Genomic DNA, 20,790 nt, shown 5'->3' on the forward strand with positions numbered 1-20,790 from the left:
AAGTTTCTATGGAAACAGTTTTAAAATCCTATCCTAATTTAATAAGAATGAGATTCTTTCTATAGGGTTTTTTTTAACCATTGTAAAGAAGGAATAAGATTGTCTATTAATCTTTCAATAGTTTTTTGAAAAAAAAACAGTTCTATAGAATTGATCGGTTTCTTTTAAATTCTATCAGGCTTTTTTGGTAAGGGAAGAGCCTGGACTAAAGACACTGGAAAGGTTCATATTTTAGGCTACAAAAATAGATGACTTGAAGCTATTCTGCTATGAGTCAGAACACTTTTCATCTTTTCTCCTCACTCGTACTCTAGTTCCAGGGTGTCTCAGCTTGAGGCCTGTGTGCCAATCAGCACAGAGCTGTGGCCCATGTGACATCCCTAGGCCCATACACATAGTATTGGTTGTGGTCCACAATGGTAAATAAGTTGATAACCACTCAACTAGACACATGCTCTTCACTCTCTTACTCTTGCATTTCTAGAGACAAGTTGTGACACATCTGATCAGTTTATTCCTCTATCAGTATATCTGTGTTTGGACAGAAATCCAAGAGTGGCTAGAACCAGAAGACATTGTTCCCAGCAATGTTCCCCAGTATTTCTTCCAGTTTGATCCAGAAGGAAGGTGTGATTGGGAAGGACACCCATATTTGTGATGTATCACATCCATATTTTGAACATAGCCAGGGTGAAATGCCATCTAAAGAGAATCTCCTGCTGACTCTCCATTGAGCTGAGGGCACTAGCGTTATTTGCCACACAGTGTGTTGTGATTTGCTTATCTCATACCTTAATGAATTTATGGAAGCTAAATTTTGAGGCCTAAACAGTTTGACACAGCTCCTCCCCCAGTAACTGTTTTAAAATAAAGTAAAACAAACAGACAATTTTTTTATTTGGCTACTTGTTTTGAGCTTTTAGGGGTCACATGTTTGAGCTTTTCACCACAGACATGAAAGCTAGTCATTTACTCTTTTTTTTGTTTTTAATAGAAGATGAGATTAGTGTGTAAGACACGTTGAATCTCTCTAATTCAGAACTCTCATCTGTCTACATCTGTAATCTGGCATGATTTCAGTGAGGTGAATGACTACTTATCATGGGTGTGGCCAAGTTTCCCATGCTCTTATAAAGTTTCTTTCCAGCCAACAATCCCGGCTTTCAGTGTTCTGTGCTGTTACTTAGCTGTAATTTACCCCTAAATGTCTTTTAAGAGCCCAGTAAATAGTGTAAGTACTTGGAATGCTGTTAGACAATATTGACTTCCCGTGGTCCGGCAAATTCTCTTGTCTGGCACTGGTCATATCCCAAGGGTGCTGGATTAGAGAGATTCAACCTGTACTATAACTCTGGGAGATGGATCTTAGAAGAACACCAGTTATTATGAGTCTTGCTACATAATTGCAATAAATGGTCACATTGTTGGCAGTTTATTTTTAAATAAAGGAAATAAAAAACCAAGAATTTAGCAGTTCAAACCTGTGCTTTTAGGAACAAGAAAACTTGCAACTGAAGAGGCTTGTGGTCTATGATTGGAAGCCAGGAATTCTTTCATTTTATTCCTGACTGATTCTCTATTCGATCTCTCTGCTTTGGCTTCCCTGTCTGTAAAATGGGGATAAATACTTCCATGTAGATCCTTGCTAATTTTAATCAGTCTCCCACAGATGCTCTTGTGGGTCTGACTGCAGGGACCTTGGCTTCAGATAAGTGAGGTTTTCGAATCAGGAAATGTCAGGCTCATAGGCAAAGATATGCTTTCCATCTCTCCGTTGACAGGTTCAGACACTCACTGGAGGCCTGGAATAAGGCAGGACTACTTGCCATTGGGGTCTTCTCCTGCTGATTGTGATGTTAAATCTAGGTCCTTACTGTTCCCATTGCACCCCCTTTCCAGGGGGATTAGTGGGTGTGCAAATTATCCACATTTGCCTCCTACTGAAATACACCATTAGTTAGGATTTGTAAGGTGCTTTCAAGATGAAGCATGCTACCATGTGAAGGCTGCCAACCTTCTGTTTGCAGAAAAATGAACACCCCTGCCCTGGCCCTTTTCTGAGGCCCAACCTGACCCCACCCATTATCCGAGCTCCACCTTTGCCTCACTCCATTCTCCTTCCCTCTCTCACTAGTTATCCACCACCCTCACTAGCTCATTTTCATTGGGCTGTGGCAGGGAGTGGGGGTGCTAAGGGGTGATGGCTGTGGCTGGGGGCACAGGATCTAATGTGGTGCTGATGATGAGGGGTTTGGGGTGCCAGAGGGGCTCCATGCAGGGGGCCAAGAGCTTTGGGTTCTGGGAAGCAGTCCAGGTGTTGGAGGCAGTTCAAGGCTTGGATACAGGGTTGGGGTATGGGAGGGGGCAAGATGCAGGGTATGGGAAGGGGAAGGATGCAGGCTCTGGGAGGAAGTTAGGGTTTGGGGGTTCTGACCTGGGGTAGAGGGTTGGGGTGTGGAAAGGTGAGAGGGCAGACTCCAGGTAATGCTTACCTCAGGCAGCTCCTGGAAGTGGCTGGCATGTCTCTGCTCCCCCTAGGTGTAATAGTGGCCTGGGGCCTCTGTGCACTGCACTTGCCCTCAGGCGCTGCTCTTCACAGCTCCCAATAGCCATGGTTCCCAGCCAGTGGGAGCTGTGGAGCTGGCTCTCAGGGCAGGGGCAGTGCGTGGAACCTCCCTGGTCACCCCTGTGCCTAGAGGCTTCAGAGACAGCTTCCAGGAGCTGTGCAGAACCAGGTCAGGCAGGGAGCCTGCTTTAGCCACACTGTACTCCAGACCAGACTTTTAAAACCTGGTCATTGATGCTGACCAGAGTCACTAGATGTCCCTTTTTGACTGGGTAACCTGGTTGAAAACCAGATGCCTGGCAACACTATACTGTGTGTAAGTACCAAATATTATTGTTTTGTCTGAGAGGCAAAATTGTCCAGAATATTGAACCTACCCCTATACAGTTCTTCTGCTCCAGTGCTTCTATCCCTGCAGCCTGTACTTAAATAAATACTGAATTGCGCTATAGAAGGCTTCCCATGACACCTTTCAGGAACTGTTCCCGTTGTCTGGCATTTAAAAAAAAACTCTAAACCAATGATGAGTACATTCTTTTGGCTAGGAATTACTTATGATGGAAATAGATTTTCAATTTCTGTTTAGAGTAAGGTTGTCTCTCTCTAGTTTGATAGTTATTTTATGGAAGGCATTGATTTTAAGCTTTGGGTATTGATACCTTTTAACGAAAACTTTATGTGATCAAACTGAAGCTGAAGGGTGTTTTTTGTGTGTGTGTATTTGTTTTTGTTTACTTGCTTCTTTTCTTAGAACTATTTTGATGGAAAACTTTCCCCTCAAGGGAAAATGCCCTGGATTGAATACAATCACAAAAAAGTATCTGGCACTGAGTTCATTATTGACTTTTTGGAAGAGAAACTCGGCGTGAACTTAAATAAAAACCTTGGTCCACGGGAAAGAGCTGTTTCCAGGGCAGTGACAAAAATGGTGGAGGAACACTTATATTGGTAAGCATGCATGTTAAATCTAGTCCTGTTCTGACCTTATCAAACCTGCTGCTGCATATTTTGTTTGGAAATGAATGCTTGCTGTGTCTTTCAAACAACTCACAACCGAGCTGTCAACTCCACAGTCCTTTTCAGCCTTTGAAGATTGGTGTTCATTTCCGTTCTTACTTGTGCCAGTGTGAACCAGGAGTGAACACCACTGGAAGGTGTAAAACCTTCGCAAACGAATTTCAGAATCAGGCCCTTTGTTCTCCTGCAAGTTTTGAAAAGGGACCAAAACTAGTTTAAAACTGCAGTCCTTTATATCTGTCACTTTAGTGGCACAGGAGAAATAACTGAAGGTATGAGCTGGTTAATGATAGGTTGAATTTGAGGTTTGGACTCTGGATAAATGTGTGATTGTCAAAAGGAAGAGAGAAAAAAATCCAGTTTTGAGGATTAATAGGTAACAGGAATGCAATATTTTGAACTAATTGGAAAAACTATCTATCTTTGCACAATCATCTTCATTTAATAGAATATTTTTGTTTTTCCACTATAAATAATGGGTTGCAGTATTGTTGGATGAGTGAAGTAAGGTCTAATGTTCAATTCAAAGGATTTCTTTCTTTGTTGTCTAGTTATAAAGTGACTTGATGTCATTTAAAAGCTCATAAACCACTCTATGGCTATATCTGCACTTGCCCCGAACTTTGAAGGGGGTATGGCAATCAGGCTGATGGGAGACTACTAATGAAGTGCTGTGGTGAATACGCAGCACTTCATTAGGCTAATTCTCCCGCGCGGCCACTTCCAAGTGTCAAACTTTGAAGTGCCAGTATGCGCGTAGCTGCAGGCACTTCGAAGTGCCTGTGCTATTTCAAAGTGCCTTTACTCCTCCAAAACTCCTTGTATCTTTGTTGGTGAGCGGGCAGAATCATTTTGAGGAGTAAAGGTGCTTCGAAGTGGCATGGGCACTTCGAAGTGCCTGTAGCTGTACGTCATGCCGGCGCTTTGAAATTTGATGCTTTGAAGTTGCCACAGGGGAGAATTAGCCTAATGAAGTGCTGCATATTCATTGAAGCACTTTATTAGTTATCTCCCATCAGCCTGATTACTGTTCCCCCTTTGACGTTCGGGGCAAATGTGGACAGCCTGTGTGACAGATCCTCACTAGCTCTCTTGTTGCTAATGCTTATGCTCACACACAAATGATTCTGCTCACTCACCAGCAAAGATTTAAGAGTGGGCGTAGCAACCCTGACTCATGTAGGATGCAGCTTGTGGCATCAGAGGGACTGCTGGTTCCGTAAGGTGCTTAAAAGCAGAGTGAGGGTTCCCATTATGATTTCATTGCATTAAAAATATGGCCAACGTATTATCGATAATGAAAACTAAGCTACATTTGTCAAATAAATGAATGGAGTGCATTGTGTGAGGTCTGATTCTTGCTTTCTTTAAAAAAAATATGGGCCCTAGTCTGCGTGTTGCTGAGTGCCCCATGCGGTGGTGTTCTTCTCCCACTGTGCCAAATACTGAGAAAAGATGTTGAGCACCTGGAACTCCAGTGGTCTTCGATGAGTGTTGCATATGCCTGACACTTCTCAGGGTCTGAACTGTTGACTTCAGTGGCAGTGGAAGGCAGTTGCACTGAGGTTCACGAAAGTACATAGGTGTTGTGACACTGGGTGTTAAGATGCGTACCTTTTTAGGGGCTTAGAAAATCACAGGAACACACTGTGAATCACTAAACTTGAGTTAGGTGCCTAGGCTCTAAGACACAGGATGAGAAGAGAGAGAGGCACTTCACACTGTGATTCACAAAAGCCAGCACACTAGGTGTGGGTTATCCACTAGGAGATGCTGATGGGTGTTAAGCCCCACTCTCCTCATTGAGATAGGTGCCCAAGTCTAGGCTGTATGGAGGTGTGTATCGCTATTAGTGACTCATATCAGGGAGTCCTGTTTGTTATTAAATGCAATCCCTTCTCAAAAAGTCAAGGGAAGGAAGAAGCTGCCTCTTGTAACTTTTATTCTAGTGGATAGAGTACTCACCTAGGATGTGGAAAATCCCTGGTTCAAGTCCCACCTTTACATGATAACAGGGATATGCCATCCACCTTCTAGGCTGAGGTCAGATTTAAAACTGTCTTAAAAACGCTTTCAGTTTATATGTGCCTTGCCAAAATAGTCAGTGTTAATTCAAATTAAATGAAACAAAAGTTACCTTTAAAATTCTGGTGCAGTAGAGAAAACAGCCAAAAACTAAGAATTTATATGTTAGTTTCTTTACATATATGGTCTGCTCTCCTGGGATCATGCAAAGGTTCTCATGGCATTCAGAAATTTTAGGCTTGAGTTATCTACATAGACCATGTGGTTGCTGTTGGGGCTACAGGAGAAGAAATTCTCCCAGAATCCTAGTGTGGCTTCTGACCATTCCAAGGAAGAACAGACATGATCTCCACCACCCGGCAACTGCAAAAAGAAGTCATGAACAAAACCAGGCCTTATACATGAGTTTCATCAACCTGACCAAAGCATTCTACTCAGTCAGTTGTAGTGCCCTGTGGACCATCCTCTCAAAGATCGGCTGTCTCAAAAAATTCGTTAGCATCTCGAGGATCCTTGATGACAACATGACTGCCACAGCATTGAGCACGAACAGATCCCAAAGTGACCTTTTTCATGTCAAAATTGGAGTCAAATATTGCCCTATCCCTGTTCTGCATCTTCATTTCCATGACTCTTCACCTCATTGATGCCCAGCTTCCAGATGGCATGAAGATTGTCTGCACGATGAAAGGGAACTTTTCCGTCTCAGGAGACTGACAGCTAAAAGCAAGACTTCCACGACCTCGATCATGAAGCTCCAGTATGCAGATGACAACATGGTTGCTGGTCTTTCTCCCGCAGCCCTTCAGACCATCTTAAGTGCCTTCACTGAAGCATACAAGAATCTCAGCTTCACACTGAACACCAACAATGCCAAGGTGCTCCACCAACCCACACCAATGAGACAATCTCATGTACCTTCTACTGAAGTCAATAGAGAACTGCTGGAAAATGTAGAGCACTTCCCAGACCTTGGAAGTCATTTTTTCACTGAAGTCAACATTGATGCAGAAATCCAGCATTGTCTGAGCCATGTGAGCTCTGCTTTTGCCCACCTGAGATAAAGGGTCTTTGAGAACCAGGACATCTATCCCAAGAAAAAGCTCCTTGTATACTGTGCAGTTTGTCCCAACGCTGCTGTCACACTTGTGAGACTTGGACAACATACAAGCATCATTTAAAGGCACTTGAACACATCATCAACACTGCCTCAGGAAAATCTTAAATATCTCTTAGGAAGATAGGCGCATGAACCCAAGTATCCTGGAAAAGTCAAATGTGACCAGCATTGAAGCCATTATCATTCATCAACAACTTTGTTGGACTGGGTACACAGTTTGGATGTCTGATCAGTGCTTCCCAAAACAGATTCTGTTTTCTGAGTTGGAGGAAGTACAGAGGTGCATTGGGGGCCAGCAGAAGCAATATAAGGACATGCTGAAAGCACACGTGAAAAAGTGCAGTGTCAGTGTTGAAGCTTGGGAGAACCTTGCCCGAGAATGTCCCCAGTGGAGAATAGTAATTCATGAAGGAGTGGTGCAATTTGAGAGATCCCACCACAGTGCGAAGAAATAGGAGGGTGACATATGATATCCTACTCATTATCAAGCGACCTTTAAGAAACAGGAGAAGTCTTTTTTGTCTCTTCAGAATGGAGTTTGTCACCTAGCTGCTTTCTGTGGGATAATCTGTTAGGAAAGGGGGTTGAGGTTGGAGTTGGTTAACATATGCCAGGAATGTGCTTGTTTTACCTCAAGCTATTTTCTTAACCTTGACAAAAGCTAAGGATCTGATCCTCATCTATTGTTGTAGCTCCACTGAAGAATATTGAGAACTAGTGATGCACACCAGCTGGGGAATCTGTCCCTAATGTTTTTTCTACTTTCTACATGCTAAGGAGCCATCGCTGCTTCCTGCCTTTTCACCCTTGCGCTTTGCATAAGTTCTTAATTAGTTTCTGACAGGGAGGTGCTGCTGGTTAGCCACTTCTGTTGACTCTGCCTGCTCTCACTCCTGATTTATGTATTGAGACTAAAGAAATTACCTTTGTCTTTGGTTTAGATATGCTACTTCCTGGGACCGTTACTATTCAATAGATGATTATTTCATTTATGTCCTAAAATTTGTACAAGGAATGTCTATCTGAGGCACTGGTAAGGTTTCAAAAGTACACAGAACACACAAATACTTAAAAAAACCCCCACAATGCCAAACCCATATAACCAAATAAACAACTGGCTAATGACCCTACTCACCCCTTTCCCAATGCCTGAGGAAATACATGGTCTTTCAGCATGTGCTAAAGGGCTGGAGCTCAGAGAGACAATTTTAAAAGGAATTCATGCCCCAGTGGAAGAGTGGAGGAGGGGAAGGGGAACTGGCCTTAAGCCACAGTGACATGTTGTTGCGAGTATTTTCCTGAATGACTCTGTTATGAGTCTTCTGGACATCCACTGTTTATCTCTGGCAGTTCTTATGGTTGGCCCAAAAGGCTGTTAGGAGTCAATGAAATAGTAAGCCTGAGCAACAGTGTGAGCTGAGGTCTTTCTTAGTGGAACAGGTGGGTTTGCTAACAAAGAGTGTGAAATTATGCTTAATTTTAAGGCTCACTATTATAATACTGCAGACATAAATGAAATACTCATTTGTAGTAAGTACAGATACATCAGCTTATCAATTTGTGTAACAATAGTATACTGTAATAAGAGTAGGGCCAATTTTCAGTTGCCTAACCCAGGCTCTAAATTTGTGCCTGTAATTTTGTTGGCATACACATTTCTGGCTGCTCAAAATCATGGACTTGTGTGAAGAAATGCAATAGTTGGCTCTTTAGTTATCTTCCTTGTAGGCCCAAATTTGAGTTTTAGGGCATCTGATCTCCCAAATAACTCATAGAAAGTGTTGGGCACAAATCTGAGGCTATTAATGAAAATTAAACACTTAATGGATCATCTGGATCCACCTCTACTATTCTTTCACTGGATTAATATTCACACTGCCATATGCATTTCATGTTTGTCCTTTCCTGGACCAACCAGTTCTTTGCACTGCTCTACAACCAGTACATGAAAGTCAGTAACTGGGTCATGGCTGTTGAAGTAGTGGTGGAAAGCTATGAGGGAGTTTGAGTAACATGTCCAAAAAATATCACTGAAGTATCTCAAGCATATCATTGCTGCACTTGTCCCAAAATTCTTCTTCAGGTGGCCCCTGAGAGCCGTCTTAGTACCCATGGCTATCCTTATGGTTTGGATGAAGTGTTTGTTGTTTGATTGTAAAATTGTTAGCAGTGAGGATGAAATGGATGGGTCTGGCAATGTTATTGGGGTGGCGATCTGAGGGTTATCTAACATTTTGTAAATATTTGAGGCAGGCAGCTTTGCCATCATTTTGCGGGATTTTGGTATGTAGGGAGATGACATCCATGGTGGCAAATATTGTGTGCTGAGAGAGGTTGTTAATGTTGTGGGGGAATTTGGTTGTGTCCTGGAGGTAGCTGGCTCTTTGTGTGGTGATTGGTTTGAGGATAGGTTCTGTGGGTCCCAGTATTCCTTCAGTAAGAGTGCTGTAGCCAGATATGAAGGGCCTGTCTGGGCTCCCTTGTTTGTGTATCTTTGGAAGCAGGAAGAAGGTGCTGGGGTGGTTTTGCAAAGAATCCTTTTGTAGAGTTTCTCTTGGATTTCTTTTGAGAAGGATTCAATTATATCCATAAATTCCTGGGTAAATTGTGTTGAGTGTGGGAGGAGGGGGTCTTTGAGTTCTTGTAATAGGTGGTGGCAGAGGTTTGTTAATTGGCCTTGTTAACAGAATCATCATGGTCGAGGACTGTTATGACACACTCCTTGTTTGCTGGTTTGATCACTGTATGGTTAAATTTTTCAGTCTCTGGACAGACAACAAATCTCCTCATAGGCTTATACAACCACTTCAACAGCCACCAGCCATCCATTAAGCTCTCTTGGGAACACACCCATGCATGCATCAACTTCCTGGTCATGATGATCAGCTTCAACAATATAATCTTATGAACAGCTATATACAAGAATCTCATGGATTCCCACATCTAACTTCATAGATCCAGTGACCATCCCAAACAGACCAAGAACACTTATCTGCACCCACTCAGTGTGTGTGTGTTGCAGGATGGGGGTAGAGAGGGAGGAAGGGTGCAACTGCTCTAGGGCTCGAAGATTCAGAATGGCCCAGGGCACCTGGCCACCACCACTCTTATTGTGGCGGGCCCTTTAAATTGCTGCCGGAGTGCTGCCCAAAGTGCTTTGGGTGCCTCTGAGGGCTGACGTGGGTGTGTGTGTTTGGGGGGGCAGGGCTGTTATGCTGCGGTGCAGTGGGCTGGCTGCCCCAGTTTTGCCTCTTCTGCCTGAGGTCCTGCCCCTTCTGGAAGCATTGAGCTGGTTCCCCTCTACTTTGTCCAAGAGCCTGGAAAGTCTGTCAGCCCCCTGAGTATGCTCTGGAGAGAAAGTCTGGGCTATACTTTAACACATGCAAAACTGCGTTGAGCAAACGATGATGCTCCACCAGAAAAGTAGATCACATCATGGAACAGGTCACCCAAACACCCTGAAACAAACTGTTTCACTATAGAAATAAGGCTTCTGTTGACCACACAGCCCAAACTGTCATATACCACGTCACACTGGAACCCATGTGGGGTATCGTAAAACCAGCAGAGCCAGCAGCCACTGCAGGGCTGGGGGCCAGGTGGTCAGGGGGCGCCCAACTCTCAGTTCCTGGAAGGGATGGGTCCAGGGGTGGAAGGGGCGGGGCTTAGGGCAGTCAGCCCTGCCCCTCTGCATGCTCTCTCATTGTTACGTGCAGAGCAGCGACACAGCGCTCTGTAGTGTTTCCTAGGGGCCTGGAGCTCTGACTGACACCACCACTACTTCGGCAGTAGCTGGAGCTCTAGGCCCCTTTGAAGTGACAGGCCTGGGGAGACCCCTTTGCCCGCCCCTCCTACATTGGTGGGCCTGCATAAAACAACTGCAACCCATACTTGATAAGAATCCACCTTGAAAGAGATCATTCGTAAACCCCCTCTTCCAGCCTTGGAACAGCCCTCTCCCACAAGATCTCCTAATTCATAATCAGAAACAAGCTACCCACTGACCAGGACATGCCAACTCAAAGTGGCACCAGATCCTGCTGGAAGACCACATGCAAAGCCAGAAGACAGAGCTCCATTACTACAATGATCACTTCCTTGTCCAGTCTATCTTTTAAGGTCTATGCACATGCCTATCACAACACATAGTGTACCTCATCCAGTGCACTAAGTATCCCAATAACAGCTATATGTGTGAAACCAGACAATCACAATATTTTCAGATGAACTCATGCAGGCAAATGCTGAAAGCACCATGTTGTTGAATGCTTTTCATGGCGTGATCACTCTGTATCTGACATTTCAGTCCTCATCCTCAAAGGAAACCTGCACAATGCATTCACAAGACAAGCTGGGAGCTGCAGTTCATAACTTTGCTTGATACTTAAAATCATGGGTCTTAATAAAGACACTGGATTTAGGGCCCATGGCAACAATCTATAACCCACTAATATCCCTTTTTGTCCTATGAGTAGAGGGTGTTAATGGGTCATCTTGAACAGTTCTTTAAAACATTTACTAATTACTGATGCTAAGTTATGTATTCAATCTTGTATTTAGCTGTGACACTCTTAGAATGTTTCCCAGACCTGAAGAAGAGTTCTGGATGGTTCAGAAACTTGTCTCTTTTGCCAACAGAAACTGGCCCAATAAAACATAAAATATATTACCGCACCCACCTTGTTTCTTTAAAATTGACTTAAATCAATATCAAATTACAAAACTTGACTTGCTTTAGTAGATTAGGTCTCAGAATACTTAAATATAGATACTAATTCATTTAATTAATTTTAATTTGACTAATTGAAAATGCCCCTGGATGCTCAGTTTTGAGACTACTGTATGTCTTGAGCTTTTATTGCAACTTGCTTGGCTATTAAGACATATAGCCTCCTTTTACTCTTAGCAAGATGTATGCTTGGTGACCTTTTACCTTACAGAGTCAGTAAAACGAAGAATCTGTGAGCTGTTTCCTAAAGAGAGTAGAAATTGGTCTTAGTGAGAATGTAGGTGTAATGTCATGGGAATATTGAGCTCTGCTTCTGCCTGTAGGGGCAGAAATTTGTGACGATATAAAAGAAAATGTATAGGAATGCCCAGAAGGATTTTGCTGGTTCTCTTTCTTGCATTAGTTGATCAGTATGTACAAAAAAGAAATCACAGAGATTTAGAACTATGTACGTAAGAACGGCCATACTGTGTCAGACCAAAGGTCCATCTAGCTCAGTATCCTGTCTTCCAACAGTTGCCAGTGACAGATGCCTCAGAGGGAGTGAACAGAACAGGTAATCATCAAATGGCCCATCCACTGTCATCCATTCATCCATGTGCAATGATAAATTGAAGATATGTTCAGAACTGGAAGTAACTGAGTTCTGGTGACTTTCATTGGGAAATCCTAGTATAGTTTCTACATTGTGTGTTTAGTTCAACTTTTCTAAGTAACTCCACTAGGTTGTTGTATCTCCATCAATCAGCTTCCAAAATATCCACAAATGTTTAAACTGATTTTATATTTTCCAGTCTGGATATTACTTGGAATATCCAGCACATATTATCATAAATAGCCTACATTTCTCAGACATGCTAGCTGCATATGCTCTTCCTACCTCCTCCTCCAATGGATAACTGTTAAAACACCCTGGTCCCACTGAAGTTGGTGGTGATAATAATCACCTATTGCATTCAATGGGAGTTCTTGGCTGTTCAGTCTTTATTTACAATAATTGTTATTTTCCAAATTTATTATTCCTTTTCTCACAAGCTTCTTCAGCCACAAAATTGCAATTTTCCTTAACCTCTTTAACCAATTCAAGTGATAACTCAGAGATTTAGTCTAGCAAAGCAAATTGAATAAAGACTCCTCCTAAGAGAATGCATTTTGCCTTCAACCAAATATATAGATTGAAATACAATAAAGCCCATTTGAAACCATGTCTCATTCATTGTAACCCTTTACTTCATAAGAGGGAAAAAGTGCACAAAGTAAAACAGAGGGACCACACCCCAAACCCAAGAAACCATAAATCTCTTAAATTAATTAATTTTCTGTTTAAACCATAATAAAATTTGGGGGGGTGGGTGGGCTCTGAACCAAATATCTATTACAGAAATTATGTTATTGTAGCACAGCGATTCATTTGGCAGGCTTCAGTAGTGCGTGAAGTCACCACTTAGACAATGTAAAAATAGAGCATAAGGCAAAGGGAATAGATAGATAGGAAAGGTTTGTCAAATATGTATCATAGTCTTTTACCTATACCAGATCCAGTTTGAGCAACTGTCTGCTGTACTAATCTAGGGCCCAAATCTGTAACCCTTATTTCTGTTAAGCAGTACTTAACTCCAATGTATTTCGCTGATCTCAGTAGGACTACTTGCATGACTAACTGCTCTGCTTTGTGAACAAGGGCCAATATTTAGTATTCTGGCAGATAGTCCCCATGCACAAGAAGATGTGTATTTTATCATAGAGTTAGTTTTCCATAAGGCCAATAATCCTTAGGGCCTCAGGAGTTATGCTAGTGCTTCATCAAACCCTTCTGCGGGCTACTTTGTTGAGGTGTTTTGGGGTCAACATGCTGCACAGTTGTAACCTGTTTCCACCACATTCCAGGACATTAGCTTATTGCCAGTGGGTGGACAATCTCCACGAGACCCAGAAGATGCTTTCGTGTAGTGGCCCCTTTAGTGACCTGCTGAAGTGGATTCTGTGCCACCTAACCAAAGGAATTGTGAAACGAGAAATGTATGGCCATGGTATTGGCCGCTTCTCAGAGGAAGAGATATACAAGCTGATGGAGAAAGACATGCGGTCTCTAGCAGGCCTCTTGGGTAATGTACACCACATTATCTTGTATGTTCTGCAAAGTCACTTTTTGCATGATTAGATTTATTGGCAATGCTCTGTGCCAAGCTGTTAAAACATTACATTGAGTTTCAAAACTTTATATACAGCGTATTGTGGCACTATTGTTCCATGTCTGTCATCTGAGTCCAGGGGATGTCGCTTTTCCTTGCTGCCATGGTACATGTATAATGTCAAATGCTGCCCCCCCCGGGGCATGTATTCATCTCCTGTTGCGTTTGCTGGGAATCGTGTTTGTGTGTTTGAGGACAGTATTTTAGCGAGGGATTTTAACAGCAAATATTTGTAAAGCTGTTATTTGAAAATTATGTGACGATATTATAGTTGTTTTGATGAGTTGAGAATTTGATTAACATTTACACTCTTTGTGCGAGCTGTTCAGTAACAGTTTGCAATTATTTGCTTGGCATTCGAGCTGGTAGAGCTGCTGGTGGGAGGTGGGTTTGTATTGTGAGCAGTGACAGTGTAAGACTTGTTCATTGCAGCAGGTGCACCCTTAGAGACAACACTGAACCAAATTAGAGACCACCTTAAAAGTTAGTCATCTTTTTTTCTTTCAGAAGAATTAGTTTACTCCACTCATTGGTGCTCCCTTCCCCAGCCCTGAAAAATACTGTTCAGCTTACTGCTTGATAGCACAGGAGAGATATATTCTATAGCAGAAAAGAAGAATTTCAGTTCCATAATTTTATCATTTTCCACTGTGCTTTGATTTTTCCTCCATTTCATACTTGTGTGGTAAAGTTAAAGGGGTAAAGCTTGATTCAGAGTTAGCTCACGCCTAGCAGTATTGGATGAAATCTTGCTGGAGCAATGTTGACATATGAAGAGTTTATTAAAGGAGTTCTGTTTTGCAACATTGTTGCCATGTCTACACTGATACAAATCTTTGAAATAGCCATGCTAGTGGCCATTTTGAAGATTACTAATGAGGCGCTGAATTGAATGTTCTGCACCTCATTAGCATAAGCACGCTTCCGGCTGTGGTGCTTTGAAAGTGCCACTTTTGAACACGCATGGCTCGGCGTGGCTACACAGCAGTTCTTTTCAAAAGGACCCCTCACCGTTCAAAATCCCCATATTCCTCTCAGCTGAGGGGAATAAGGGGATTTCGAAACATGCAGGGTCCTTTCCAAAAGCACCACCCTGTAGCCGCGCCAAGCTGCATGCGTTCAAAAGTGGCACTTTTGAAGTGCCAGGGCCGGAAACATGCTAATGAGGCGCTGAATATTCAATTCAGCGCCTCATTAGTAATTTTTGAAATGGCCATTAGCATGGCTATGGCAAAGATTTGTGCCAGTGTAGACAAGCAGTGTGACATTTTGGTTTAGTTCTGACTGGAAAATTTAGTTTTCATTCCCTGCTGAGTTCATAGAATCATAGAACACTAGAGCTAGAAGGGACCTCAAGAAATCATCGAGTCCAGGTCCCTGCCCTCTTGGCAGGATCAAACACCACCTAGACCATCCCCAGTAGGTGTCTATCTAACCTGCTCTTAAATATCTCTAGTGATGGAGATTCCACGACCTCCTTAGGTAACTTATTCCAGTGTTTAACCACCCTGAGAGTTAGGAAGCTTTTCCTAATGTCTAAACCTCCCTTGCTGTAGTTTAAGCCTATTGCTCCTTATCCTATCCTTGGAGGCCAAGGAGAAAATTTTTCTCCCTCCTCCTTGTAACCCTCTTTGAGGTACTTGAAAACCGCTATCATGTCCCCTCTAAGTCTTCTCTTTTCTAAACTGAACAAACCCAGTTCTTTTCAGCCTTCTCTCATAGGTCATGTTATCTCTAATTGAGGCCTAATGAGTGCTGAAGAGAGCAGAAGAATGACTTCTCGTGTCTTGCTCTCAACACTCATGTTAATGCATCCCAGAATCATGTTTTCTTTTTTTTGCAATAGCATCCCACTGTTGACTCATATTTAGCTTGTGGTCCACTATGACCCCTAACTCCCTTTCCACAGTACCCATTACTAAACAGTTGCTTCCCTTTCTATATGTATGAAGCTGACCTGTTTCTTCCTAGGTGGAGTACTTTGCATTTGTCCTCATCCTGTTTACCTCAGACCATTTCTTCAGTTTGTCCAGATCATTTTGAATTATGAGCTTATCCTTCAAAGCAGTTGCAACCCCGACCAGCTGGTATTATCTGTAAATTTAATAAACATACTCTCTATGCCAATATCTAAATAGTTGAGGAAGATACAGATCCATGCGTAACCACAGTTGTTATGACCTTCCAGCATGACTGTGAACCATTAATAACTACTCTCTGAGAATGTTCATCCAACCAGTTATGCACCCACCTTATAGTGGCCCTATCTAATTAGTTTATTGATAAGAAGATCATGCGAGACTGTCAAATGCCTTACTAAAGTCTAGGTATACCACATCCACTGCCTCTCCCTTATCCACAAAACTTGTTATCCTGTCAAAAGGAGCTGTCAGATTGGTCTGGAGTGATTTGTTTGTTACAAATCCATGCTGGCTGTTACCTTATTTTCTTCCAGATGTTTTCAGATTAACTCCTTAATTGTTTGCTCCATTATCTTTCCCAGCACAGAAGTTTAAAACTGACTGATTTGTAGTTTCCTGGGTTGTTCTTTTATCCCTTTTTATGGATGGGCACTATGTTTGCCCTTTTGCAGTCTTCTGGAATCTCTCCTGACTTCCAGGACTTTTCAAAGGTGATAGCTAAAGGCTCAGAAACATCCTCTGTCAGCTCCTTTGGTATTCTAGGATGCACTTCCTCAGGCCCTGGTGACTTGCAGACATCATTTAATTTTTCTAAGTATTTTTTAACTTGACCTTTATGTATTTTATCCTCCAAACCTACCTCTTTCTCATTAGCATGTATCATGTTAAGCATTTCTGCATCTGCCTTCTTGGTGAAGACCAAAGCAAAGACATCATTAAGCATTTCTGCTATTTCCAAATTTCCTGATGATGTTTCTCCCTCCTAACTGAGTAGTGGGCCTACCCTGTCCTTGGTCTTCCTCTTGCTTCTAATATATTTATAGAATGACTTTATGTTACCCTTTAGGTCTCCTAGCTGGTTTGAGCTTTTTCTGTGCCTTGGCCTTTCTAATCTTGCCTTTGCTTACATGTATTGTTTTGCTTACATTCATCTTTTTTGTAATTTCTCCAGATTTCCACTTTTCATATGACTCCTTGTTGATTTTGAGATCCTGAAAGATCTCCTGGCTAAGCCAAGCTGGTCTTTTACGATATTTTGTATCTTTCCTATGCAGCAGTATAGCTTGCTTAATAATGTCCCTTTTGAAAAAGTTGCCAGCTGTCTTCAGTTTTTTTCTCTTAATTTTGCTTCCCATTGGACCAGCTCTCCGATTTTACCAACATTTGCTTTTCTGAAATCTGTTGTCCCTATTTTGCTGTTCTCCCTTTCACTCTTTCTTAGAATCATGAACTCTGTGATTTCATGGTCACTTTCTCCCACTTTTTCTACCTTCTATTTTCAAATTCTCAACTCTGGCAAAATTAGACTGTCTGTGGAAAAGTTTCAATTTTGTTGCGTAAGCGAATTCTGAAAGAGGGTTATTTTGTTAGAGTTTCTGACTAGCTCCACTCCTTAGCTGATAAGGGCCTGTATGGTCCTTCATTATTTTTATATGATATCAGGATATCATTCTTCTTCACAAATATAGAACAAAAATATTTATGAAGCACTTCTGTCCTTTCTGCATCATTATTAACAATCTTACCCTTTCCATATAGCAATGCTAGGATTTCTTTTCTTCCTAATATAATTAACCTCCATTTTATTTTTCTAGCGAGCCCTGTATTTTCTGTCATTTGTAGCTTCCCTGATCAATGTTTTGCCACCTCATAACTTCTGATTTATATTGATGCTATCTTCCCCTTTCCCATTTGTTATACTGTATATTGTTTTTATTTTTATTTTTATTTTTTTTTCTAATTGCAGACTTCACTTTGCCGCTAAACTAGGGTGAGCTTGTAGCCAAAGTTGTCCTTTCTTTAATTGGAAAGTATGGCTTTTGGCCTTCAGTTAAACTCCGTCTTAAAGAGTTCTCAATGTTCATTCACATTTCAGTCTAAATTTGCTCCCCAGTTAATTTGCTCATAATTTTCCCCTGCTTTCCCATCTGTGTGTGCATTTCTGATTGGAACTGTCCTCTGTTTGCACATAGTGAATGCAATGAGGCTACCCTCACTAGTTTCTAGGGCAACTATCAACTTTAGTAATTAACTTATCATACAGAAGTTCAAAATAGTTATCTTGTGCAGGATGCAATACTTTTGATTTAAAAAAAAACAACAAACAAACTAAAACTACCCCCCCCCCAAAAAAAACAAAACTATCCTCTATAGCTTTTAGAAACTAATGATATTTTACTACTGGTTGTGTTAGACCCCCCCCCCCCCGCCACCATATGTCTCCCAAACTGAAGTCCCTCATAACAACAGTTTGTGTTTTCACACACAGACGCCTGAGGAATAATTCATTCTGCTCTCCACTTTGATTTGGTGATCTGTAACAGGGATCCAGTTTTCTTTCAGGAATTTGCCTAAATTGTACATTGTATCAGCTTCAGAGTTGGAAAAGGTGCTTCTCAGGTGTCATAGTGGCAATATTACATCTTTCCAAAGAGTCTGTTTAGAGGAGAGCTAGGTAGATGTGCATTTAGGGCTTCTGTGAGATTGGCAAGTAATTGGAAAATGAAGTGGTCAACAGAGATCTCTAACCTACCTTATTCTGAATTCCTTCCAGCAGCTGGACCACTGTGTAAAGGTCCATTCAGCCTTATTTGCAGAGATGTGTAACCCCAGCAACTGTCATTGAAGACAGCTGCACTTCTGAAAATCAGGCCACATGTAAATTATATATGTTAGAATTGATTGAATTATCCATTTTGAATCCAGCTCTTTTTTGGTTAGCTAATACGCTGTAAACTTTCAGGGAATGAATTAGTTATTCGAAAGTAGAGAAAGAACTATTCAGTGGCTAGCTGAGGACTTGGGAGAGTATCATTGGATTCTTTGCTTGTGAACAAGTTGCTAGGGTTGATTTATTTTTCCTAATATTACTTTAATTTGTTTAGCAGTTTTTGTGGTTTAATAAAATAAAGCAGTGTCCCAACTTCACCTCCCCTGGTTTCAAAATACTGTTGGGCTGTTCTCTGTTATGGAACGGCTTTACTTTTTGTGATCAGCTTTGTCATATAGCTGAGAATGAGACATTTTACAAATGCATAGTCACAGTGTGCTTAATTAAGAGCTAGTCCATATTAGTGTAGAAAGATTAAAATCAGACCCATAATCAAACAATAAGGCTTTATAGACACTTCTCTTAGGTTATTATTGCAGATCTTGAGTCGAATAATAAACAAGGCATCAGATAGAAGCAATGTGAATAGCTGTTTGGGAAGCACAATAATCCTTGGAAGTTCTGTGTCAAACATCTTGTTGTAAAAGTTTATTTATACATAAAAATGAGGCAAAATGAATTTATAAATAAAAGCTAGTCAGAGCTTAGCATTATTATGACATCTGGAGAGCCAGTCAGAAAACTCTATTTTTGATCTAATCGACCATAAAACTAGGTAATTGACTTTTTGTTTGTTTGTTTAATTGAAGTATCCATTTAACAGCATGCTAGCAGAGCCCACAGTGTTTTTAGGACACTATATGGCGATGTCTACATGGCAGAAGCTATTTTGGGATACTGCCGTATTGCAAAATAGCTGCCTGTATCTGTGCAATGAGCCTGTTGTTGCGAAAAAGTTTTGGAGATTAATGGTTACGCTGTTCTGGCATACCTGTAAACCTCCATCACATGTGGAGTACAGGAAAGCCTCAAAATAGCATGTTATTTCAGCATGTGGTGGCATTTAGACAGTGCCACCTGCCAAAATAGCCTATTTTGAAATCTACTTAAAGTAAGCTATGGAGTTTGTGTAGTGGAAATTGTGTAGCATATTTTGACATTAAGGTGCCATGGAGACACAGTTCTGTCAGTTTGCATGAAATTCCTATATTTAATAAGGAACAGGGTGTGACCCGTTATGCCTATGGTAGAGCTCACTGAAAATGCCAAGGTCAGGGCAGGCTACAATAGGAGGGGGAGCGGATACTCCCCAAACTGGTAGTTAACACTGAAGTTAAGCTCGTGAGCCAGTCACAGACTGTGTTTCTGATCTCCCATGCTGGTTATAACTCCTTCATGACGGCTCTGGGGGTTCCATGTCAGTCCCAAGCCTGGATAAAGAAGGAGGGTTGGTCAGATGAGTGACGATGCTCTGACCATGAAACAACAATACGAATGAAATCTGATGCCAGTACGACCAACTGGCAAAAGATGCTGGCTTGGATGTCACCTGGATAAACAAGGTCCACAACACCAATCAAGTGATTGGGGTTGGGTAGATAAGTTGGTTGCCGAAAGAATATTACAGCTAACACATATGCAATCCATTGGAACATGAAACGTCCAAATGTTGTGGGAAACTGGAAAATTAGGGCTGCTTCAGAAGGAGATGGAGAGATACAGATGCAGTATAGTTGGACTGGCGGAGATACGTTGGACGGCATCAGGAGAGATGTGCAGTTGTGAAGTCATTTGGTCTGGGAACAAAACAAAGCATGAGGCAGGTGTCGGATTCCTTCTTAGCAAAAGAGCTAGAGGCGCATTGTTAGGATACAAACCAATGAGTGCAAGAATGATGGTAGCGAGATCCGAAGCAAAAACTGTTCAACATCTCAGTCATTCAGGTGTATGCACCCATGTTGGACAGTAAGGAGGAAGAGATTGAGCTATTCTTTAAAGACTTGACAAAGACTCTGGAAGAGATACCAAAGAGAGATATGTTGATCATTGGAGGAGATTGGATTGTGAAGGTTCGAACAGATAATGAAGGTTGGGAGAGTGTTATGGGAAGGTTTGGATATGGAGAAAGAAACGAATGAGGCGAGAAACTACCAGAGTTTGCTACCGAGCATGAGATGGTGATCGGCAATGTGGGGGAGGGATAGTTCAGTGGTTTGAGCATTAGCCTGCTAAACCCAGCGTTGTGAGCTCAATCCTTGAGGAGGCCATTTAGGGATTGGGGCATATAGATATCAGGGATGGTGCTTGTCCCTGCCAGGAGGGCAGGGGACTGGACTGGATGAGAGGACCTCCAGAGGTCCCTTCCAGTTCTACAAGATGCATATCTCCA

General features: G+C 41.9%; 1 protein-coding gene across 1 annotated transcript in view; it reads left to right on the forward strand.

Annotated features, from left to right (window-relative positions):
- The window catches only part of FAXC (failed axon connections homolog, metaxin like GST domain containing), a 48,309-nt gene that overhangs the window by 11,327 nt on the left and 16,192 nt on the right, over positions 1-20,790 (forward strand). The window contains exons 3-4 of the mRNA XM_074988841.1: positions 3,318-3,514; positions 13,345-13,562. Coding sequence (XP_074844942.1) covers positions 3,318-3,514; positions 13,345-13,562 — 415 coding nt within the window. The remainder of the gene's footprint in view (positions 1-3,317; positions 3,515-13,344; positions 13,563-20,790) is intronic.

Source organism: Carettochelys insculpta, chromosome 3 (genome assembly GCF_033958435.1).
Source record: "Carettochelys insculpta isolate YL-2023 chromosome 3, ASM3395843v1, whole genome shotgun sequence".
NCBI classification, from domain to species: Eukaryota; Metazoa; Chordata; order Testudines; family Carettochelyidae; genus Carettochelys; species Carettochelys insculpta.